This window comes from Kryptolebias marmoratus, linkage group LG22, assembly GCF_001649575.2.
Source record: "Kryptolebias marmoratus isolate JLee-2015 linkage group LG22, ASM164957v2, whole genome shotgun sequence".
Lineage (NCBI taxonomy): Eukaryota > Metazoa > Chordata > Actinopteri > Cyprinodontiformes > Rivulidae > Kryptolebias > Kryptolebias marmoratus.
This window is the reverse complement of record NC_051451.1, coordinates 24,916,674-24,942,038: the sequence shown is the minus strand read 5'-3', so window position 1 is coordinate 24,942,038 and position 25,365 is coordinate 24,916,674. Positions and strand designations below refer to the sequence as shown.

At 38.2% G+C, this 25,365-nt stretch overlaps 1 protein-coding gene across 4 annotated transcripts in view; it reads left to right on the top strand.

The window, feature by feature from the left end:
- Positions 1-25,365, top strand: part of macrod2 (mono-ADP ribosylhydrolase 2) — a 403,284-nt gene that overhangs the window by 320,277 nt on the left and 57,642 nt on the right. For all 4 annotated transcript variants that reach the window (XM_025005187.2, XM_017412992.3, XM_017412994.3 and 1 more), the window contains exon 8: positions 936-1,009. In XM_025005187.2, the coding sequence (XP_024860955.1) occupies positions 936-1,009 (74 nt within the window). The remainder of the gene's footprint in view (positions 1-935; positions 1,010-25,365) is intronic.

Here is a 25,365-nt window from a genome sequence, read left to right as displayed (position 1 = left end):
AAATGCTTTGGAGAGCTTTTAACAGTTTCATTTGTTTCAGCAGTTTTTGCTTGATTGTGATGCTTCAGAAACAGTAACATCTTCTTACTGCGTCAGTTAGGATTAAAAAGACTACTTTTAGATGAAATTTAATAATCACTTTAGGAATACTCCAATGGGAGGCTTTCGGCTATTTGCTTCGATAAATCCAGGTGATGATTTTTTGTTTTGCCAGAGTGTATAATTACATCACGAAGACAACTGAAACTTGACTCTAAATCAGGTTCTCAGCTCTTTTGGCAATGGCATATTTACTCTTCTACTGTGGTAAAGCTGCCCCCAAAGGATTTTTAAGTCAATATCTCACTGTAAGTGTTTGCTCTAGTGAAGTTAGCTTTAGTGGCAGCAAATGATCTTGAGATCAGCATCCAGCAGTCTTCCTTTTCCTGGCCTAATTAGAAAATAATCAAATAACAGACTTTCTTTTCCCATGCACACATCGTGTTAACACAGTGTTATGGTTCCTCTGCTGGCACAACTGTTAATATGCGCGTCGTGTTTTTGCCGTGCTGTCTTTACTACATGTTCATTTCACCAAGCTGATAGAATAGTGTGCATAATCACACATCTAAGTTTAATTTTTCCCATAAAGACAAAACAATCAGTTCTGCTTGAGGTGGTAATGAATGAGGGTGTGATTGCTGATGTGTATACGTAGCTTGAAACTACACTTGTAATATGTCTTTGTGTTTTCACATCTTCTTACATTTGGCAGCATGTCTGCAGCAGTCGATCAAGCTATTTGGTCTCATTTACCTGAGATGAGCAAAATAAACGGTTTCCTGTGGTGGTCTCAGTTTGTCTACATTCTTGTCTGTTTTTTTTAGTGTTGATTTTCCCATTTTGCATCTACATGCTGGAAACAACTAGTATTTACATCATTTTTCTTCCCTCAGGCTATCCTAATGAGCCTGCAGCAGATGTTGCTCTGAACACCGTAAAGAAGTGGATTGAAGAAAACCCAGATAAGGTACGACACACCAACACTAAAAGTTTGACGTAAAATTGTGCCTGCCAGTCACTTGTCAATTTGTGAAGGAATTGACAGTTTTGCACTTCATTATTTTCCTTTAAGTGATAATGATTGGACCAGAGCTGAAACACGGAACCCTAATTGTCGGGCATCTCTGTATCAGGCAGATATCTTGTCCACCTGACTTGCTTGATCAGCAAATTGAGATCTGCTGCATTTCAAATTGAAAAGAAGTCTGAGACTAATCAGGGCGTAATGAGTCGATCTGTGGACTGTTTACTTGGTCTTTTCTGGAGTAGTGCTGTTCAACCTGGAGGAATATAACATAACAGCTAAAAGAATCTCCTCAACTTGGTTTTATTTCTTGCTTGTAATAGTTTGTCTATGCCAAGGATTCAAGGCTTCAGCAACAATGTTTTATGATGATTTGCTGATTTGAACCACCACAATTCGTTTAAAGTTATTTTAAGTAAAAGGCATAATTTGGTGTTCACCTTCATGTTTAGATGATAATTACCAGTTAAATAACCTCCAAATAGCACATTAGCCCAATATGATGTAAAATATATAATGTTTAAATACAGTATTGACATTTTAAGATTGTTTGAAGAGCTTTGGTCACATAGAAATCTTTACCTGTATTATTTTTATGTCTAGTGAGACAAACAAACACGTGTGTGTTATTAACAGAACTACTTGTTCCAGTCTGCATGGCCTTGATGTCAAGTTAGAACTGATTATCAGGTGAAGATGTTGTTACTAAAATTGCGTTTCACCAGTGTGTCAACACCTTCATGTGTTATCTTGTAATGTGTTTGTCACTAATTACCAGGGTCAAACTCCAGGAGAAAGAAAATTAAAGCTAGAATTAATTGTCATACATGTTGTTGTGACTTTGAGGCTCTTCGAGTAGCATCACTGTACAGCGTTTGTCGTGTTGTTGAACAGATTTAACAGCTTGATATGTTTCCATTTCATGACGGCAGAGTTTTGTCGCATTGTCACGAGGCACGTTGAGTCTTTATGGAGCATTTATCAGTCTACGAGAGTGAATGATGGTAACCTTCAGGGGTCATCTCTATTTACCAAAGCACTGTTTATGTCTGTTGCTGCGGATTGAGGTGTTTTATAAAGCTCACAATTTGATGATCTGCAGCATCCCTCGGCTGGTGTTATGAATGTTGTGAGCAGGCGGCCAAGTGATACAGAGTTGTTAGATTACTTTTCAGCTGATGAGCTGTTCGCGGCACTTGTTCTCTGCCAGATGATTCCTGTAACATCTAGTTGTGGAATCCATCAGCTCTGTAGCATGAAGTAGGTTTCATATACCTTATTGCTGACTGTAAATAAAAAGGTAATGGGCAAAACTGACTTTTGTGGTTGTGTTGTTTCACATCTGAGATTGCCACTTGATGTGCAGAGGCCGCGCTGTTGATCAAAGGACACAATTTTGTATTGCTTTGACTGATGGATACTCTGCTGTGAGCAAGTCAGGCAAAACATTTTACAATTCATGCAGTGAGGGAGAAGTCTATGGAGGCTTGCCCGAACGCTGTTTGGTTAAAGCTCTGCAAGCATATGTGGTGAATCCGTAACTCTAACTCGACCAAGTGAGTAAGCTTTTAACGAGATCAGAGAGAATAAAGTGAAACATTTTACCCAGAAGCGCAGCAGTATTTTCCTTACACTGGAAGGTCTTCCAACCAAACCACAGAGCAACATGCGTTAGAACACGAGGTCTTCCTCCTATTTTCAGGTCATGAATCATTGCTGGGTCTTGAGTTTTTATTGAGGCGTTCCATAAAAGATTTTGTTTTGTTTTTTTTTTTAAAAAGATGCATAATGAAAAATATCCCTTTAACAAATTATGCCTTTTTTTTTTTTTTAGCCAAGTGGAATACTCAAGCTGGATTCAGATAAATGTGTGTTTCATAACGCCTGAATGAACTGCTTGAATGGATATTTGTGTTAGCAATTTGCTGCACATGAAATTTGAAAAAGACAACCTCTGGCTTTGTCTGATGTCTTTAGAAATGCAATTTATCACCGCAGCATTCGTTCGATTGACACTCCCAGTGTCAGCAGTGATTGATAACTGGCACGATTCTATTTTAGGCCCCATCATGTCATAAAAAAATTATGAGCTGACAGTTGTTTACCACACAGTTTACAGTCAATAAAAAATGAGTATATAAGGAAATGAATGTACAGTATTATGGAAGCTGTTTTTGTGTGTTGTTTTATTCATTTTCCTCTGTAAAGTCAATCACTAGGCAATGAGATGTTAAAAACACAAAAACAAATCTGCATTGTTACAGTCACTTAGGTCACAAATTACACAGTTCTTTTAAAGATGCAGTGAAAATGAGTAGCTTGAGAGCCAGTTTGTCATGCATGGAACAAAAGGACCAGATTGCTCTGCTCCCTCACCTCGAGCTATGCACATTCACATCCAAAGCGTCTGTGTTGTGGGCGTCCTGAGAGACGAGTCATTTCAGGGCCATGATAAGGGGCCTGCTTGGGGAAGATACTGTGCGGTTGTGGCTGAATTTCAGCACAATGGACTGGCTGAGGATCTAACACACTGGAGGTAACGGAGCACTGACCAGTCTCTGCTCTCCACAGACTCATTCTGTCCAACATTATGGCTGTCAGGATGTGTGTCTGTGCATGTGTGTTATCAAGTAAAGAAACATTTAAATTTGGCAGGCTGGTGTCACACAGACAGCCGCTGATGTGTAGCTATGCAGCAATTGAAATGTCTACACAAATGGCTCCATAGACTGAGAATACTGAGTTCATGCAAGACAAGGCAGGGAGATGGAAGAGGGTAAAAAAAATAGGACACTTTGTGATTGATTAGCAGAAACTTTATCTTCCAAGCCAGCACAGTGCAGTCGTGATGCACTTACCAGTGCACAAAGAATCTCGAGGCTAGCGTGAAATTCACTCTTAGCAACACGTAGACTTCCATTGTAATAGAATAAACACCCTCGCCATGATCAGGGATAGCACATCTTTTAATCTAGAGAGTCTTGGGCAAAAGGATGTTCCCTCAGATCACAAAAGATGAAAGAATGAGGAAGGTCAGCCTCCACTTCCATGTGTGTTTCACAAGAATAAATCACTGCAATGTGTTGCTGTATGTAAACAACGGAGCAGAAGGCTCTAATCTCTTAATAAATGCAAAAAGGATTGGAGATACTGAGGCAGTGACAGCCCGGAACCACCAGTCCTACATATGGTATGGAAGCCATTTCCTCCTGCTCGCTACACACAAGCCTCCCTAATTATTTGGCTTTGGTTTATTTCTCATTTTCAGATTTAATTTGGTTTAATTCAGGCTTACATAGGTTTAATCTGCAGATGAAAAATGCAGTCTGACACTTTATTTGGCTGCCATGAATGTGCTCTGGATGGCCAAGCTTTTTAATGAAGCATTTCGAGGAGCCAAGCAGCAGCCCAGCATTACTGACTCAGTCTGAACACTTGAGACAGATTGAGAGGCTGTAATAAGCTCTGCTGCGCTGTGCGTCTCAGGACAGAATTGATGTGTAGAGATTTCACCTTTCAACATTACTCTGGTTTGGGCTTTAATAATAACCACTCCTCTGTGCCAGTGACTCTCCCAAAACAGGTGTTTATGTCCCGTTTTCTGTTTTGTCAATGATCTGTTTACCTTGGTAGAATCTGTCATTTAAAACGCCTGATAATAAATTTCAATTTAAACCAAAACTGGAGACTTTATGACAAATGTCAAAAAAGTATTTAGACTGTATTTTATTGTTATATGTACTGTATGGACATTTTTAGGGTTGTGTTACTTGTAACATGACAATCTGGGTTCTGAAATATTTATGTAATTATTATATTTATATAATAATGAAACCTAATGTGGTATCACTGACTTGTGTTATAAAACCAGCTCAGTTTACTTACTTTATTATAAATCAATAAAACACGCTAATATATAATCTAAATATGCAATATATGAAATTAATACTTTAAATTAAGCTTTAAAATTATCATTTATAGTTTAATTTGTTTATTACAATAAAGCCACTGGTTAAGTTTTCTTATAATATTTCGACTTTTTGTTTTTTGGTGCCTGATGGGTAATATTTAGAAGATTTCTTGGACAAGAACCGATATTATTTGTGAACTTTTTCAATTCAAAACAAAGTAGTTGTCTAAAAATACTTTTCTGTTACAACTGACCACAGTTTGTATACAAACATGTAGTCCATAAAATATAAATTTATTTATGCATGCATTTGATTACTTTATCTAATAATAATAGAAAATATATTTCTAAAAGTAATGCATTCCCCACATTTAGACAAACAATAATGACAAAATATTTCTTTAATTGTTTAAAAAACAGTTAATATACTTTTATTTCACAGATTAATTCTATGTACTTTTTCAAATTGCAATAAAGACTGGAAACTCCAGTATATTTATACACTGTTGCTTACGCCCTTAATGAGAGAAAAGAAAATCTCAGTAGTGGACTTCAGTTGTACTTACAAAAATATTTTTATTGTCTACTATCCAGTGACATGTTTTCGCCAAGTGCTGCTTCTGTAGTCGGGAGGGGGACAGATTTTGATCTGCGCATGCCTTGAGGACACTGGTGTGCCAGCCATGCTTTGTGTAACTGGCATGGTGTTCAAAGCCCGCTGCGGTCGTTTGAAGTCTGTGTATGGACCCTTTGAATTGTTTGCTGTGACTGAGAGCATCAGGGAGCCATGGTCTGATCAAGAACTGAGACCATGACCCAACACTGTATTCTGCACGCACATGCTATGCCACATACTATAAGATACTCACACTGACCTCAGAAAATAGTTCTTTTTTTTTTTTCTTCAGGCTCTCTGTCAGACACCTGCTTCCTGGTTTGGCCCTGAAAATGCCTCAGAAAGAGTTTATGAATATGTTATTAGTTTTCTTTGTTAGAGAATTACTGTTCTGGCATCAGTATTAATGTGTACCATGTACTCTAATACATTAGCGACACCCATTTGGCTCGAAGCGGTGGAATGGGGCTTTTATGATCTGAAGCTTTTGTTATCTGGCTCCGTCTGGATAATATGACGCGCTCTCCGATTCCCTCGACCCCAGGATGATCTAGTGAAATAATGCCAGTTTCCGTGTTTAAACAGAAATAAGGTCATATATCAAATTTCTCAACTGACACAGCCAAAAATTATTTTTAAATCCATAATTATTTTGCTCACTGATATCTGTGGAGGGGAAAACGGTTTTGATTAAGCGTTCATGCTGTCAGAGATAAAAGAAAAAGTTTATCGTGAGCAAAAAATTCTTCAGTATTTTTAATGTTTATCTGAACGGTTTGATTGAGCTTTTGCCTTCAGAGAGAAATCCTCTTGGCACCAATAGGGATTAAGCCTATCATCCCCATCTATGCACAAAGACCAAGGTGTTGCATTACTCCTGGTAATTACAGAATGATCACCATATTTTCTCATGTAAGGTGACTTTGAGTGCTCTGTTGTGGGGGAGATTAATATTGAATGTTAATGTTTTATATCCACTTTGAAGAAAAATGTAACTTAAGTCACACAATTGATCACATCTGTCAGAATGTAATTGGAAAATCTGTTTGTGATAAAAGGTTGTTAGAATAAATGTAATCAATCTGGCCGTTATTTAGGATTACTGAACCAACATCATATGCACAAGTGTCTGAAAAGACACTGTACAGATTTCTAGTGCTAAGTCGAAACAATGTTGAACACTTTATTAATGGTGAGATAGACCTGTTGTTACTTGTTGAGACTGTTGTCTTTGATATCCAGGTGCTTGCATGCGCTTCCACTTAGCCCACAAATAAACACAGCCCGCCGCACGCTGACACATGGACACAAAGATATGACGCCCTCTGAGTTCAGCTCACTCTGTTCCTGCAGATACCGTAGTCTCCCTCCATGCCTATTGTGCTGGAACAAGCTATCTTAATGACATGCTAATTGATTTAGTGTAGCACAGATAACAGTAAGCTGGCACACCGTGATAAAGAAAGAGTGGGTCGAGCTGTTGGTTCAGAAGAGGACAGGAGACTCATCAAACTCCAACTAGCCCATTCACTTCATTTGAAGACAATTTTACACTGACGTGCCCCACGCTGAAGCATGGAGACCTTTACGTTGGAGGTGCTTTGTGTATGTGTTCACACAGTTGGGTGTGCTTTTGTAAGACCTGTATAAAATCCAGGAAGCTTATTTTAAAATGCACACAAAACTCTCTCCTGTTCTATGCAGACAGCTGTTATCTCTCACTAACTTTGACTGATGTTTGGTTATAAATTCTAGGATGTACAAAAATGCTGGTGTAGATTCTCAGCCATCCAGGAAATGACCATTCCAAAAAAAAGCTTGATTAACATGTAGAATAAATTCACTCCCCTCCCACTGGAAAGTCATTATGGTCCTTGTTTGCCTGGCTCATAAAGGTGTGACTTAGAGGGACAGTGACTGGGTATCGGACTTAATCCTCCATTGTAAGTTTTAGAAAGCTGAAATCTGAGACCTTCTCTTCTGTTTATATTTGTTTTTTCTTGTTTGATGTAAATGGTTTCCTTCACCCACTCTTAAACCATCTCTGTTCTCTGTCCAAAATGTGAACAATTTGGTCGTCAACAGTCAAAAAAATGCAGCTTGTTGTCATTAGCATCCGCTCTGGTGAACTTTATGTTGCTCTAAGTAGAGTTGATGCATCTGATGAAAGCTTCTACTTCCTTGGTTTGGATTTTGACCCAGGTATCGTCCACATATCTGAACTAGTGGTTCAGTGTTGTTCTCTTAAAGGAGTTAGGGCTCTCTGTTCCACTTCTTCCATGCAGAGATGGGGCGCAACCATTCCTCTGTCTGTAAAAACTGTCATTATATTTGCGATAATTGGTGGAAAGACAAAGGTCCCGCAGGGTACAGATCTGGTTCAGGGGGGAAATTGGTCCTGTTGTTTAGGTCATTATCTTTTGAAGTTGTTTTCTGACGGTTTCCGCTGCTTCTGCTGTAGGTAAACAAGTGAAAAGTGAAGTGACATCAGATGATACAAGGGTTTCTCCTGGAGCCAGCTTCACATGTTGAACTTTGTTTGCAAAATCCATGCAGTTCTCTGTTGACATGGAGTGGCTTCTCCCAGATATAAACTGTAGTACAATGAGCGATTCATTACTTTGTCCTTTTTAAAGTTTTTGCAAGTAGTTTGTGACCTTCTTTTCATAGCAGCTGGTTGTGTCCCTCTTTAAGTTCTTACATGTGGTGCTGTCGCTTAGTAATGTGGTTATTTTTTCCTGGTATTCAGAAGTGTTGAGGACAACTGTGGATCCTTTGTCAGCTGACAAAATAGTGATGTTTTGGTCCTGGATGAAGGATGAGGAGACTGCTTGGCAGCGAGGAGGGTTGCTGTTATCTTCATTCTGACATACAATACAAGTTAACCAAATCTCCGAATTCTTTGTTGAACAAAGAAGAAAAGAAAAATATAACCAGTTAAAGTACAAACCTTCTAAAATTTAAACTAATCTACTGTCCTCGAACTTGTCTCACTTTGTAACTCTTGTCCACATAAAGACAATTCAGTTTATTTTAACACTTAACATGTTCTTGCATTTGGCAGTGCACTTACGGTGTGAGCTCATGAATTACAGCCCAGGTTAGACACACCTTAGATATGCACTGTAAGCAACATTATTACCAGAAACAGAAAAGGATAAATAGTCTACAGTCAACAAAAGCTTCCTGCAGTTCAGTATGTTTTTAGTTTTCAGATTCCTGTGCTTTCCTATTTTCCTACCAGGGTGTCGGAGAGCATGATTTTATGTTTTGTTTTTCTGTTGTAGAAAAACATTTGATTTTGTCCAACATTTGGGTAACACATTGCTCTAAATTTTATTGTGTGTTCACACTCAGAAAGGCAATGAGCGTTAAATATGCCTTCTTGTTAAAATATCCAAAGCTGCATGAGGTTTGTACACTTTCACCATTCCTTGTTCATTATTATTCACGACCCCGTCAACAAACATGCTCTCAGAGTGCATAGTGAGCTACTGTTTTTGTATGAGCGGCACATATCCATGACTGACCAGCACTACTGATTTTGTAGGATTGTTGCTCAGTTCAGAGAGAAGGGTGAAGACCACCGCTGTGATTACTTTAGCTGTTGCTGTATGATTGCATGTTCTTTGACATGTGATTAGGGGGGAATGGGCCATAACTCTCACAGTCTCAAAGGGGGATCAAATCAGCCTCAAAGCCTGGCTTCAGGCAGTGCTGCATTTGAAAGTCAATGTTTTATTTCTAGCATAAATTACTTGATCATGGCACTTTTTGCCCTAGGTTGTATTCAAAAGTAAGGGTTGGCTCAATGAAGAGGTTTTAAAACAGGGTGTATTGTTTGCATATGTCATGTCACAAAGTCTCCATGAAGTTCATTCAGTGCGTTTGAATTTTATAAACTAGACAGAAGTTTTTTTTTATCAGGGGTGTTAGTGTTTTATTTAAGATTGCAATTAAAAACTTGCATTTGAATTATCTATATTTGTTTTTATTTGCATTGATTAAGTGAGCCACCCTTTCTTGGAGTTTTGAGGATGTAAGATGTGTTGCATTTTATGTAAGTGTTTTGCTGTGGATCTCTTTGCATCATTAGCAGGTATGCTTATGGTATCCTAAAACATCTAACCCTTTGAATAGTAATCCTTAAATTTTATTCGCAATTGTTACTTTTTTACTGTAAATATGATCTTCACAGTACGGACTGGTGAGAGTATGTCTTTGTGAGGCTTGGTACTTGGTTCAGCAGAGTTTCAGCCATAATCTGACCTCTTTGGTCAACTGAATGTAACAAATCATTACTAAAGAGAAAAATGGAGGAGTAAGAAGTGGTAGTGTGAAAACTTTATAACTAGAATTTGAGTAGTAGAGGATTTAATGTATATCACTTTTCATTGGTAAGACTTTCAGTCTTATATGAACTTGAATCCTCACATGCATTGTATCCCAATGTGTCTAAAGTTTTGAGATTGCTTTTATGTCTGCGAGTTTTGTTATTTGCAGAAAAAAAGTGAGGATGGTGGACCTTTGGGCAGGGGTGACGAGGCCTAAAGACAACCAAGTGTGTTTATGCCACATTACTATGCAAATGCAGAAATAATTTAGAAAATCAGTTTATATTCTTTGATGTTTTAAACAGCTCCGCGTGTTAACAATGCGACCCGAGCCTAACCCTTCACCAGAGCTGTCTCATCTTCGCTTTGTGCAGCATTCCTTACCTGGACTTTATCTGCTGGCCTGCTGTAAATTATCAAAGGAGGGCTGCATTAATTGCTTGACCCTGGCAGGAAGCCAGCTGGTCAGAGATCAGTTATCCCCTGCCTTCAGACAGGTTGCCCCACAATCTTTCTGCTGGCCCTTCATCCCTCTTTTTTTCCTCTTCATCCTCAGCTATGACTACACACCCGGATGTTTTGGTCCATACGCTGAATAGGTCTTGCAAAGTTTTATTTTCCGCGTGGCCTCGTGTCTAACCTCAAAGAGTAATAACATTCTATTTGAAATAATAGTCAGAACTGGAATTGGACATGCTTGCTTTCAATAGCCCTATTTCAGGCAGTGGTCCCATTCCCATTAGGCAGTGTCTGTCTCTATACCCTGGCATAAACATCTTAGAAGGTGCAGCCCCAGGAAGCATATGGGTTTGTCTGACTTATGGCTGATACATTCATCAAGCTCATGCCAAGCCAATATCACACTGTCAGAAGAGAGCATGTGGCATTCTATCACAATGAAAGGCAGTGGCAGAACAAGTCCTTTTCTATTACACTCTCTTAGGGCAATCTTTGATATTGCCTCCCCCTTTTTCTCTGTAAAGTTGTTTATTTCAGCTGGTTGGTGCTATGTTGCTCGGTTTGCCCCATTGGCACCAAACCAAGACTAAATCTAGTAGAATATGAGTATGAAAGATAAAGTATTAGAGTACAAGGACTACTTTCTGCATTGGTGAAAGTCCAACGTAAACCTATGTTGTGTTCATAGACTATATTTAGTATATAATACCTACATAAATCAGACTGAAAATTCTTCAAAATTTTTAGCTGTCTTAAACCTTCTCTCTGAATACAATATTTGAAAAAAAGAAATTCCATCTTATCCTAGACTTATCAAAAAGAGCAGCCAATGTTCTTTGGGTTTCCTTTCACTCTATTCTTTGTGTTTGCAATTTTTCATTCAGCGGCGGCCGTTAAGAAACTGTCGCCCTGCAGAGTGCTCCCCAGTTCACTCCTGTGTTCTCCTTGCCTGGAGCAAAGAATTACTATTTATGTGCTGAATGTTGACAGTACACTGGAGTCTGTCCCTGCTCAACCAGCATACAGTAGCTAAAGCAGTGCTGCTACGAGTTTTTTACGTTTGTTTCTGCTTTCTTTTAGCCAAGTGAAAGGCGGACTCTGGTCTGGTCGAGTCAGGTGTAGTAAAATGTGCATTTAGGCTGCTTGTTAAAGTTTTAGTTTGCAGAATGAAGACCAAAATTTTCTATTTTGGATAACCCTTTAACTTTATTCCTTTTTTGTTAATTTAGATGAGATGTAAATCTTTGTCTAACATTACCATATTTTTAAAACTTGAAGAAATCAATGAGATTTGCTCTTTTTTTTTTTTTGAAATCACTGACAACATTTTCTCCCGACTTCTAAAATGAAAATGTGCTCTCTTATGAAGTCGATCAGATTAGATTTGCTCACAGTTAGGGGATAAAAAGCACTCTCACTCAGTAATATGAAGACCACAGAGTTTTTCAGAAAAGCTTTGATGGACATCAAATCTAATCTCAAGAATACGAAGCCAAAGTATTCTGGCAAATCTGGTAAGATTTTGTGTTTGATGTAGAGAAATTCTACTGCCTCATGTGAAGAGGGCAAACCTTAAACTGAATAGACAAGATTTTGTGAAAGAATAAGGTTATGCTGCTGACATTTGTTCTCCAACGGGAACTTTTTTCAGCACTTTGATACAAGAACTTTCTGTTATACAATTGTCCTTACTTGTAAAACCAGAGTTTATGTTGCAAATTTGATTACCTTTTTCTCTTTTCCTGGGGGACACAAATGCAATATGGTCAGTGTGTTAAACCATCTGCCTTGACAATTTTTTGAAATGGTACCAATCCTTTTAAATCTGTACACTTTGTATATTTTCTTTCTCCACATGCTGAAATATCAGTTGAAGGTTGGGAAAAGTATATAAACATCAGAGCCGGTCGTTCAGATGGAGTCATGCTTCATTTATGTGATGAGTTCAGAAGACAAACAATGTCTAATTACTGCATTAAAAACATTGCTGAGCATCTTGTGTTTGCATACTCCAATAAGAGCTATGTCAGGGTCTTCATCCTCGTCTCCTCCAAACCTCTCACATCCAAACACTTTTGTCAGCAAATTCTCATCAGTGGTTGTTATATATGTAATACCAGTGCTTTATTTAATGTTGTAAATACCGTAAGAATATTAGATTTCATGTTCTTTTTTTCAGAGACAGTTTTGTATCTCAGTAATACAGTTTTGCAATCAAGACAAAATAGTTTTAATAAAATTAGCCCATACAGCTAGCAGCTCCTAGCTTTTGTCTCTAAAACCTTAAACTTAATCCAAAAAAGTGGTGTAAATATGTCTCAAAGGCAAACACCACATTCAAGAGAGGTGTGAAGAGCAGTCCTCCTAAAATCAACTGAAAAAAACCCCACTAATGATAGCGCTGAGAAGGTATGTGTTGTTTTGTAATCCTGCTGTGTTGTTGTCAAAGCATGCTGCTAAAAAATGTATGCATTAATTTAAGTTGTGAGTTATGGTGAAGGGAGCATTGTTGTTTGGGTATTCTTTGCCACCTTAGATTTAAAGAATTAAATTAGGAATTACAACAAAGTTTGGAGAACTGTTCATTTTACTCTGGTAAATTTTAAAATCTTTATGAACTTATTATTATTATTAGGCTATTGCTGACAAACATATAAAATCTAGAACTTCTCTGTTATGAAGCAGCAGGGATAGCCACTTCACTTCAGTGCCAGCCAAGATAACTCAAATCAAGCAATTCCATAACATAAGTATTTCAAATTAAAAACAAAAGGATGATCAAGGTTTTGTGATGTTCAAGAAAAATGAACGAGATGTTATTGTGTATTCTGACGAGGACCATTCGGTTAAGTTGCAGAAATACTTGTGAACTAAAACAGTCTGTAGGGATGAATGGTCCAAAATCCCACCTCATTAAGTGTGCAACCCTCCAAAGCAGGAACAATATCTATCAAATGTTGTTTCAGAAGTTATAAAGTTCCTGATTCACCACCTTTTTTTCAGCCTGCATTAAAAGGAGTATATTAAAGACATGAAAAGTGCAGCTGCTTGTATTCTTAGTTTATTAAAAAGCCCTTTTCATACATAGGATGTGTGCCATTTTTGACTTCATCAGTCTATTAAAGCGATGTCATTGATTCGCTCATTCGTCAGCTTTCCATTAACATTCCTCCTGAGTCATTCTGAAATGTTTGTGAAAGTAAAGGACAAGATCCACGGTGGACACAAAATAATTGTTGTTCATGTGAGATTGGAAAATATATTAAGTGAGGTGTGATATTAAAGTCACTGTTCCTCTTACTAGTTTATTCAGTTTTCTCTTCATTTTCTCAAATGCTCAGAGAAAATAACCTAACACTGCAGCCAGTTTTTGTTGGTTTTACCAACAAAAACTAAAACTAAACAACAAAAACAAAATTAAATTCAAAACAAAAACAAAACTAAATTCATTTAGTCAGTTTCATTTCATTAGGATTTAGGAGGCCTAAATGAACTGATCCTAGCCGTGCAGGGCTGTTTGTTATTGCAGCAGTTCACACCTCTGCCGTCATTAAAGTCATACATATACTGTATGTCACTCATCTTAGCCTTAATTTCCTTCTCAAAGTATGACAGGAAAGCAAAAATGGAGTCATCCACACATGACAGTGATATATTCCGTTAGTTTTCATCGCCTTTATAGGAAGCAGTGAACGTGTAAAAGTGTTTGTCTACAGTTGTGACTTAGACAAAGACCTGACTACATCTGATGAATACAAAGTTAATAAAAAACTCTGGATTTGCTCTGCTTAATAATAAACTATTGTGAAAAGTGTAATGAGGTATCTGAATTTGTTTAATATTGTTTCTGAAATCCAGTAAGGATTCCTGCCAACACCTGCTATTGTTTGTGTGCAGCGCAGTGTAATGGCATCTTGATTCAAACTGATGAAATATCTTATGAGGCTCAGCTTTGTTTAGCTTCGGGCAGGGATTCTGAATGCACCCTATGCTGTAGTTCAAAGCATAACAAATATTAAATACGCTGTCAGCCAAACTCTCACATTCTCAGTCGAGCTCCTAGTCTGAGGTACCGTTCTGTTTATCATAAAACAAGACTGGATGTAATGAAGACAGACAGACTGAGCCATGACCTTCAGAACAAACAGAGCACTTGAACTTGTTCACTCTCCAAACACCGTGTTTAGAGGAGCTCTTCTCTCCATCTCTGACACTTCCTCTTTGCATCTAATTTCCTCAGATGTTTTCAGAGCGCTCTGTTTATGTAACATTGGCTCCAGTCTGAAGAGAAACCGTTTACACAAGCCTTGTTTAAAAACTGCAAAATAATTACCCACTTTCTGTCTGGTGCTGTCAAGGCGATCTGAATGGCATTAAAGTATGAACACAGGGGTACGTTCAGCGTGGGCACTTTTCATCCCCATCTGACAGACCGATTGAGAGAGATCTGTGAAAGGCTTTGAGGTTTTTTTGCCATTTGAGTTCTCTCAACATGACCTGATAAGACCCTATTCATCTTCTCTCCCTTCATCAACCAGCCAGGAGTTGGACCACAACCACATTCAGCCTGTCACATCATCCCAGAGACTTCAGACGTACTTTAGTCTAAAAATGCTGCTGAGAGTGAGGGTGGGAGCTCGTTGTCTGGCTTGAACAGGAAAATGGTTTCCACATGGAGCAAGCTAAGGAATATTTTAAAGTTAAAGCCTTTCTCTGCACACATAACATAAATGTGCGCATATTCAAATTTCATATACATATGCGGAATGTATTACATTACATGGGATTTATTGATTTTGTCTTGCAATAAGAGTCAACTCTAAATAGGTGCGAACGTGGTTTTTTTTTTTGCATGCTGGGCACTGTATTCCAGGTCTGAGATTGCTTCAGCTGACAGCTTTGTGGTCTCCTCTGACAGAAGAGACTTATTTATGCCTCTCATCCTCTGCGTAGCCTCTCAGAAGGCCTGGGCTGCAAACCACAGAGACTGCACAGCGTTTGACAGGGCATCACAGTGTAAGACCCCTACACTCGTTTTTTGACTGGCAGCAGCCAACCCTCCTATTTCTCTACCTCCATTGCAATGAAATGTGCCTCTTAGCAGGTTATTGACAAGTTTACTGTATGACGTTTTTAGTTGTAACATGGGATTGTTGTTTTGCTGTTGGACTAATGTTTTATTAATTTTTATTCTTTTTTTGCTGTTTCGTATTGCATGGAAAGAAACCGGAGTTACTTTAATAACCTTTAGAGTTCTTAATTGACACGGTGCATGATTATCATTTTGAAAACAATAACTTTTGACTGAACGAGTTTAATATTTCATACAAAGGAAAAACTGTTTCATAATCCACTTTTAATCATTTCATATAAGAACTTCAGGATGACACTTTGACTGACTTAAGAGTAATAAATTTAGTCTCATAGCCATACCTCAGTCTATTATTCATCTTGTGGTGCAATTCCAGGAGGGGTTTTGAAGAGAAAATTAAAAAGAAAATTAAAAGAATTTCAATTAAGCAAATTTCTGAATTGGAGGGGAAATGGCAGTGATGTGGAAAAGGCTTTTAATCTTGGTGAGCCACCTCTTGTTCCATTACGCTCATATCCCCTGCTTATCTCACTAATCATTTCTCCCTGTGCCGGCAGTCTTGGCGATTTTTAATAAACCATTACGTCCTGATTCAGTCCATCAAGAGTGGTGGGAGCACCATAGACTCGTGAAGTGGGCTGGAAACCATCTAACCACAATCAAGCCCATGTTCTGATCCTGGAGCCCGGTTTGAGACGGGTTGCTTATGGGTGTTCAGAAAGCCTCTGACAGGAGAAAATCCCAAGCTTTTTCTACCTGTGACAGAAATGGCCTCAGTCAGTCAGTGTCAAAATCTTTGCATTATTTGTGATTTTTGAATACTGTCATCCTTGAAAAGCTCTAATAAATCATTTTTATAAGTGTAATATTAGTTATCACCTTTGCTAGCTGTATAACAGCTAAGTGCATAGAAATAAGCAAGTGAAAAGTGGTTGGCATCATTAACAAATTGGTGAATATTCTTATTTTTATTGTTTTTATCTGAAGGTTCGTGTTGCTTTGCGGACCGAGACACCACAGCCTGCCGCCTGCATTCAAACAAAGTCTTTGTTTTGTTCGTTCTCCTCTTGTTTTAGCAGATGGCCTGTGTGGGAAACGTTCTTTGTTGTATGTTGTTTTTTTAATGTGCATTCAACACTTTTGATAAGTTGCTGTGATTTCTATAAAATGGCAAACATCAGAACGGCTTTTGGTGGAGGCAAACTGTTTTGCCAGCAGAAGCAAGGACACACAGCTGCTCACTTCTGCTTTAAGCTCTGTAATTAAATATTGGAAAATAAGGTCTTTGGCAATTCAGGTCATACAGGGAAATATAAAGACGTCCAGGTGGCGACTCAAAGCAAAGCGCCCGATGAACCTTCAGCACCTTTTTTAATCATTTAGTGTGTGTATAGTTGCATGCACAGTGCAAAGGATATAAATTTAAGTCAGCTTTTCTACAGAAATTTGTACTTGTGGTTAACCCAACTAAAGAAACAAAAAATATTCCTAGTCTTGCAGCCTAATAAATAGTTATTTACCTTCTTAAAGCCTGAAAAATATACAATACTAAACTATTTTGGGAGGTTTTCAGTACTAATATTTTGATAACCCCAAGTAAAAAGCTCCTTTTTTAATTAAAACCCTTTTTAATCTGCAGCTCTATTTAGCTTGTTTGATTTTATCTGTCATTTTGTTCCAATGGGGATCAAGGTAAAACTGAAAACATGGCACACTATGTCGAGTGTTCCTCAGACACAAAAATATTAAGCGTGTAATTTGCATTAGCAAGAACTTCTTATATATGCTGACATGTCATTACTGAATAGAAAAATAGGAAAAAATGCCAAAATGTTTGATAAACACTGTATGTCTACATCCAGTTCCATTGGGGCTAAAAAATAAAATAAAATCAGAATTACTTTTTAAGTCATAATGAGGTGATTTAAAGGCACATTTAGCTCAAGAATGTATTTGTGGTTTTAAAAATAATGTCTAATCTATATTTCAAAAGGCTATTGAACAGCTACAAATGGTTAAAACAATTGAGCGTACAGCCTGAAGTGGACTGGAATGGTTATTTGCTGTGCTCCTGATATGCTTTTCAAGTTGATGGAAAGTGGTTCTGTGCCCTTTGTCATTATGCATGCTTTCCAATCGATTCTCCACCATCCCATCCAATAAAGAAACTTGACTTTTATTCATAATTAAAGCTATCTAGATGCAAATCAGAGAAAGGCAAAGGGCACATTGTGCTACATTGATATAAAGTATTACTATAGAAAGATGCATCGTTTTTGTTTTGCCTTTCTTGCAAAGACAAAATAATAAAATATGCATATTCTCACGCATATGCAGAGAAGCACTCCAAGCCCATTTATCTTTTTGTCAAGAGATAAAATAATTATCTCTGATTGAGACTTAATTTAAATGGAAATTGTTAATGTTTTGTTTTCCTGCCAATTTCCATATTAAGCAGTTTTCTTTTAAACATTTTGGTCGGTAATTTAGTGGTTGTTCCAGAATTCTCTACCTACATCTGTTTATTGATAAAAAAATAAAAATGCTCTCTTGCGTCTTGTAGTGATAGTAAATTACCTAATTTGCCCAACTATACTAATGATCTGCAAGGAAAAGGTCATTTAATTTGCCACAGCCATAGTACACTTAAAAGAACATTAAAAAACTTTAATGTTTTTACAGAAGCAATGTTTTCCTATTTATTAAAACAGTAAATGTCATCTTAGCAAACTTAAATAGGTCATTAGATCATTTGTAAGCGTAACCAAAAAATAACAGTTTGAGGTTTTCTGCAGCTCAAATAATGTCTCAGATGGTAATGTCTGTATGACAACACAGAGTGTATTTTTGCTGGAAGAAAAGCTCAGGTTATGATTTAGAAAAGGAAGATTGGGCCGTGCACTGGAGAATAAGCAAAACAAACCAAGCAGACAAATGTGAATGGCAAAGTAATAACCTCATATGCCAAATAATGCTGTTTGTCAATCCCAAATGTGGATGGGTATTTTGTAAAATTTGATTTTTTTTTTCTTTCTGTATCAAACTGATGCTTCTGCTGCCTAACAGATCATAATAAATTTACCATCCAATACAATGCTCAGCCATAATATTATAACCACCTGCCTAATACTGACTAGGGGGCCGCTTCTGAAGGAGCACGTTTATATCATGCAAAGGGTGTGTTTATCTGCAAAAAGCATTTGGGTGGGAAGTAATAAAATTACGCCTGAGTAAGTGACAACACGTGAGTTTTTTTTTTTTTTTTCCCAGAAGAACATGTAAGAAAAATGAGCAGCATTTTGTTACCTGTCAGTGATCATGTTATAGCTGATCATTTCAGTTTTCTCACATGAAATCATGTCTTCAGTTTCAGTACGTGACACTATTTGAAGCGACAGCCTCATTTTCAGCTTCCGCCTCCAAACTTCAGCGTATATCTACCAATGTGCTGATAAGAGCGTGCAGCAAAGCTATGACACCCATATGATAGAAAAACATTTGGAGCTTTACTCAACGTGGTTTTAAAATTTTCATTTTATTTTATGTTTTTGTGTGAAAGCTTTTTTTGTATCGGGGGGGATAAAAAAACAAAATTGATTTTCCTGCTCATGATCTAATAATCCAGTCGTGACAAATGTTCCAGAAACGTGGAACCTTTGAAATCTCCCCGGTGTGCGTAGAGTTTATTGTGAGATATGCATCACCTTTGGTGTGTGCGCGCATATTTGTGTATATACTTGTCAGTCTGCCTTATCACATGTTTACTGCCTGTGGTATTCATTTTTTGGTAGCTGTTATTGCAGCTCATTTCAGATTGATTGTATGACAAGCAGGAGAAGAAGGTACAGGAGGCGGCTTGTGTGTTTGTTTGTGCATGAGTGTGTGTTTGAAAGTGTATTGCTTGCTGCAAACTCTTACACACATCATTAGAGGCATCCAAATAACACAACACGAGCGCAGAAAAGACAGTCATTAAGTGTGAGACTTCAGCGGATTAATTAATTATTTTCCTTGCAATTGAGGTATTCTAATTATTGTGCCAGTTTGAAACCTGTCCTCGCTGAGATTCCTTCCACGTGCACAATCATTAGCATTCATTCATAGTTGACAGTATAACAAAGAAATATTGTTCCAGCAGGCAACAAATACAGCACGCATCATTTCTGCATCATAAAGAAACAGCATGCGTCTGCTTCGACTTGATTTCTGTCCATGTTTTCACCACCCTGGAAAACTAGGGTGAAGAAATGTTTTAAGAGGTCTGTGACCTGAGATGAATTGTTATGAGGTCTTGAATTAAGAAGGCAGAGGTTAATGTCATTGTAATTATCAGTGTGGAGTCTTACAAGAGATGATTTCCTCATCACTGAAGAGCCTGTGTGATCACATCTAATGCATTAGACTAATAATTACATTCAAACGCCACCTTTTTTCATACTTTATTAATACCGGAGCCACCAAGTTTGTCATTGCTATGCCTATTTCTAGGGTCAAAGATCTAAGCAACCAGCTAATGGGGAATTGAGTAATGACAGACACATTAACACAGTTGTGCTAACAGTCATGCAGAAGCACTCTTCTTTCTTTAACAGTGTGCCTGCAGCTTGTTGAGTCACACGTAATTATCATGCACGGTTTGTCTCATCAGGCCAAGGTGTCAAAGTGTAAAAATGGCCTTGGGTGAGTCACTGCAGTGAGGCTAAGGCTTTGCATTTACCCCTAAGGGAGATGGGGAGAAGGTAGAATTGCTGTCCAAAACAATACATCATCTTTGTTATGTTTACCTGCTGTCCACAGTTAAAGCGCATGGTTTAGGAATAAGCTCAACTCGAATTTGGCAGTAAAATTTAATATCCTTGAAGAGTAGTTTACAGCAATTTGCTTCTTTTAAGGTAGCTGTATAATATGATATTTTGATATTTACTCTGCAGTCTTCTTTCAGCAGGAGCAGTATGAGCGATATTAATTTATAGAGTGTGACTGGCTCCACTGGCAGTGCTCTCTCTGACACTGACTACAGCCAGATGTGCAGTTTGTGATCTGCAGAGTTTGTGTGTCAAGGCTGTGCTGTCAGAGAGACTAACCCTGACTGGATGGCTTGAAGTGTATTTGCCACCATGCCCTGACTAGTGTGTCCATCTTTTTCCTCTGCTTCCCTTGGGCAACTTAGTATGCAGAGTCTGCAGGAAAAAAAAGAGCTTCACTAAGACAGAGCTCCAGACAGAAGCAGCTGTGATGAATGAGGCCTGGGGGCCCAGACCTCAGAAGTGACCAAGACCAGAAACAGTCTTTTGGACCTGCTGCTGGGATTCTGGGACGAGCATAAAAAAGCATGAAAAGAATGTGTGTGTGTGTGTGTGTGTTTGTGTTTTATAACTGAACTGAGGATGTGTGAGTATGTTTGCTAATAGACTAACTGTGCCAATAATGGACTTTCTTTGCCAAATTGTTATCAGTAGCTTGAAGTTGTTTCTGTTTAGCCAAATTTATTGATACATAATTCAGTGAAGGTGGTACACTATAGTGAAAATAAACTCATACACTGTTTTAATTTGCATCACGCTGGGATTTGTCACTGTTGCAGATGATATTGTGTGAAGCCACCCGAGTCTCGTTATGTGGAGGGGTGACAGGATTTGCATTATTCAGAGCATGATGCAAAACTGTGTGTTAGCTCTTGTCACTCTGAGAGCCCAAGGTACTGTCCCACAGGGCACAGGGGGCTCCCCATGTAGAGCCTCCAGTGAGGCCTAATCTGGCCTGCAAGACAATTAGAAGTGACTGCCGTAGACAAAGATCAGTTCCCCTGCTTCTTACAAGTCTTTCGTCATGTCACCGAATGCTGGATGTGGGAGAGTTCTCATGGGCTAATCCTGCCTTCAGCACAACTTTGGTCTGCAGTTTTCCACATCAGGAACAATCCCACCTGATCACTGGGCCTATTTATTAAAAGTACAAGATTAATCGTGAAATACACGATTGTTGTTGCTTAAACATTCCTTCTAAAAGCAGAAAAAGGAAATTACGAAATCAGACTTTAATTAAATTACCACATTAACACAAGACTACCAGCTCTCAGTGCTCAGCAGTGCTCAAGGACCAAGCAGTTATAGAGGACGGATCCAATGGAGCTCAATCAGGTTAAAGCTGCATGATTAACCAATCCCTGCCTCTTAATAACTTGGCCACGGGAATGATCAGGCTCAAGTTCTTCCCAAGACTGTGACAGAAGGTGCTACCCTTGTCATGCTGTGTATCGAGCCATTCACACCATCTTCTCCTGCACCTGTTCACATGTCTGGCCATAGCAGTAGCATATGCTAAATTACATCCCTGCAAATTTGGTGAGAAACTGAGGTGTGTGGGTATCTGTGATCACATGTAAAAGGGATCTTACATGGCGCCTTATTCCATCATGTTGGTTTTCCACTCAGCATGATGAAATTGAAACCAAAGCCAAAGTGTAGTGCCCTCTGTGATGTGCCTCACAATTGATAGTCATAATTACGACTAGAGATCAGTTGGTGCAAGTAAGAGTGACTTCTTTTTTTGCTACTGTTGCCTCACTTATTGAGCTGTTAAAAGGAAAAGGTCCAGTCAATTTAAGCAGTAGCTCTCTTTGAGAACAAATCTTTACAGCCATGAGAGGAAATAGGTTAGAGCAAACATGTTTTACATTAATGAGCTCTTTCTGTGTTTCAGTAGCAGCATCTGTGTATATAGTCTTTAAAGGATGTTACATCTGCTATTGATTAATTTACTACTTATTTCACTGGAATTCAGTGGATGCATTTTTTGCCTATCGCTAGTAATTTGAGTATTAGGATGAAAGATCTTCTTTTGTATGGCCATTTTTTTTTTTTGTTTTTGTGAGGTCCTTCAAGATTATTCTAACAATGTTGGATTTTCTTTTCTAATTATGAGTCAGCCCTTTTGTTTTGACCTCAAGGCGTTACCTGAACATGATTTTATTTAATATTTTTAACCTTAGAGCATAGTGTCATCTGAAAGGCAGCAACTTAACAGATATTTTGGTCAGTGCCACTTAATTTTTTGAATTGACAAATTTCTCTGAGTGCAGAAGGTAGATTTTTGCTTATCTCTAAACTCTCAAACATTCCTGATCATTTCCAGATTTACAGGTTTTTGAACCAAATTCAGTGGAAATTCTTTCTTCTGAACCTTTTTATCAACCTGGCACTGGCTCCATTATTATTTACGACCTACTCATTGGTCTTGAATTTCCTCAGCCTGTGTCTTGGTGGCTCTCCCTGACACAAGTTGAAAAAAGTGGCCTTAAAGCAATGCTTTTGTAATTGGTCCACTAATCGAATGTCACTGTGGAAAGCCAAAAGGAGCTGGATGGATTGAACTGTCCACGACGCAGGTGAGACCAAGATAAAGAGAAGATGGCTAGCTTGACAGCTAAACCTGCAGGCCTGCTCTTGTCTTGTCCTTTACTGTTACCTGTAACAGTAAAAGATTGAGTGCAAAGAAAACTCACCTGGAAGTTGTTTTATTAGTGTGGAGAATACACCTTTAGAACGCAAGCTGGAACTGTAGATTGCACAACTCCCCCACCAATCAAACTTCTGGACAAAAGCTTCTTATTTTCTAATCAAGGCAGAACTGCTTCCCCTCTTCTGACCTCAGCGCTTCTTTCAGACCAGCCTTATAACTTTACTATTATTGACTTTGGAGAAGAAGGACCAGCTTGCTGTACTCAAACAATTCACAGGATTTTGTTTGCCTCTAAAATTTAACTGAATGGAATACAGTCCTTCTTCTCCCAGATAAAATTTTTAATGAAAAGAAATAAAAGTGGTTGTAGAGACTGGTTATGCTAGGCTATTCCAGTAGGCAGAAATAACCTTTCTTAACTATATTTTTCAATGTAGCAAAGCTGAAGAAGCTGAAAATGAGCTGCTGCTCCTGTCTGCAGTCTGTGTGCAGAGCCGCTGACATCCAGAATATATTTGTGCAGTTTTATTGAAACACATAATTCTGCATTTGAGATGCTACCGTTTTGTCTTTGTCTCTATTCTTTGACTTTAACGTGCTCTTATGATTAAAAAAAAAAAAAGAGTTTGAACTTCCACATTCTCTGTTTTCGATCCTCCATGACCTCTGTTTTTCATTTGATCTGGGATTTGAGTTCTTTCTCCTGTTGGACTTTGAGAACCTCAATCAATTGCTTCTGCTTGTGGGAAAAAAAAGGAAACTCACTTTACCAACAGAAAAATACTTTGCCAGCACAGCTTCTAACGTGGCATATGAAAAATGTTTCTTTTTTCCCATCAGAAAAGACTCAAGAAAATCTGAAAAATATGTTGCCACTAGTGTGTTATCAAACACAAAATATTTTTTAGATATTAATGCAAAAACAGTACTTGTACAGCAATTGAAAAACTCAATCTGAGGTAATTGGCACAACATATATGCATATATCATTTTTATTGTTTTATTTTTTCCCCAGTCATATTTGGTGCGTGAAATCCTGTTTAAAACTGTGCAGCATCTCTGCACTCTTTTATCAGATGTGGTGGTTTACCCGTTAGTTCTCTTCAAATTGTCACACAGCATGCCTGTAGACAACGCTCCCAAATGATTTCATGTCATACAACTGCTTCGACAAAAAGACAGTTTGCCTTTCACTCCAGCTTCAAAGAATTTAAGGGGGGAAAATAAGCAAAATGGTATGCATATAGAAGTCGGTCTTTGAGATGAATGTCAAGAGTGACAAATGTGATGTGAAATATAGTCTCCCACTTTCATCATAGTAAATGTAGCTTTCTGTGAATGTCGTTATAGTTACAGAGTTTGGCTTTAGCCTAGTGCGATTTGACCAAAGCATTTAATTTTCCTCTGCTGCTGTTTTCCTGTTTACCAATCTCTGTGCTCTGCAAAGGGTGTTAATATAATGTCAGATCAAGTGCCGAGGGAGCTGAACCACTCCATCAGCTGATGCATTGCTCCCTGATCTGGAGTGTCTGTTCAGTCAGCCTCCCACATTACTGCTGATAACTGTATCAGAGCCACAGGAAGTTCTTAATCACAGCAATACAGTGTAACAGAGTGACAGGTGACAGACCACTCTCACTGCCCCCAACAAAAGCCTGATGAAGGAAAGACACACATCATCTACAGTAATTGGCAGGGTACACTTGTTTTCCCTCTTTTCACCTAGAAGAACAGAAAACCACAGCTGCTGAAACTCGCCCCTGTAACACTTGATGTCTTGATAAAATTCATGGGAACACTGTTGGACAAACCCAGCGTACACTGTGTTGGAGAGACAAAAGAAGTGATCACCCCAGTTAAATCTCTGAGTTTCTTCACAAATGCGATTATTTTTTTATCTCATCTTTTAGTGACGACATAAAATAAAGCTGGTTTCACTTTAAAATCCATTGTACTATATCCTCTGGTCACTGTTTAGGGTTTTCTCCTACAACATCAAATCGTGAAAATATCAGATCTAATCAGGAGATACATTTCTAAGGACTTTTATTTCACTCAAACAAAATAGCTCTGTCACTGGAGCTCACTTAGGGCGATAATTGTCCAATGCTCAATAGCTGTTAAACATTTACACACAAACAATGTCTCCAGTTCAAATCTAATATTGTAGGAAGCACTTAGAGGTTCAGTTTGCGCATCTTTTCAGTTTCACTGAATGTTTGGCTGTTTTCTGTTCTAATAAAACTCCTGTCAAAGAAAGATTTTAAGGTTCTGTTAAAACATTGCATAACTATTTATATCTTTGCTGAAGGCATCATGATCATACCCGTTAATTCATGCTGTGGGTGACTCTTTAAACTAATGGAGTGTAAAAGGTTAAGTGCTTCAGGGTTTGAGCCAAGGATGTCAAAATACTCTGTTAATGCT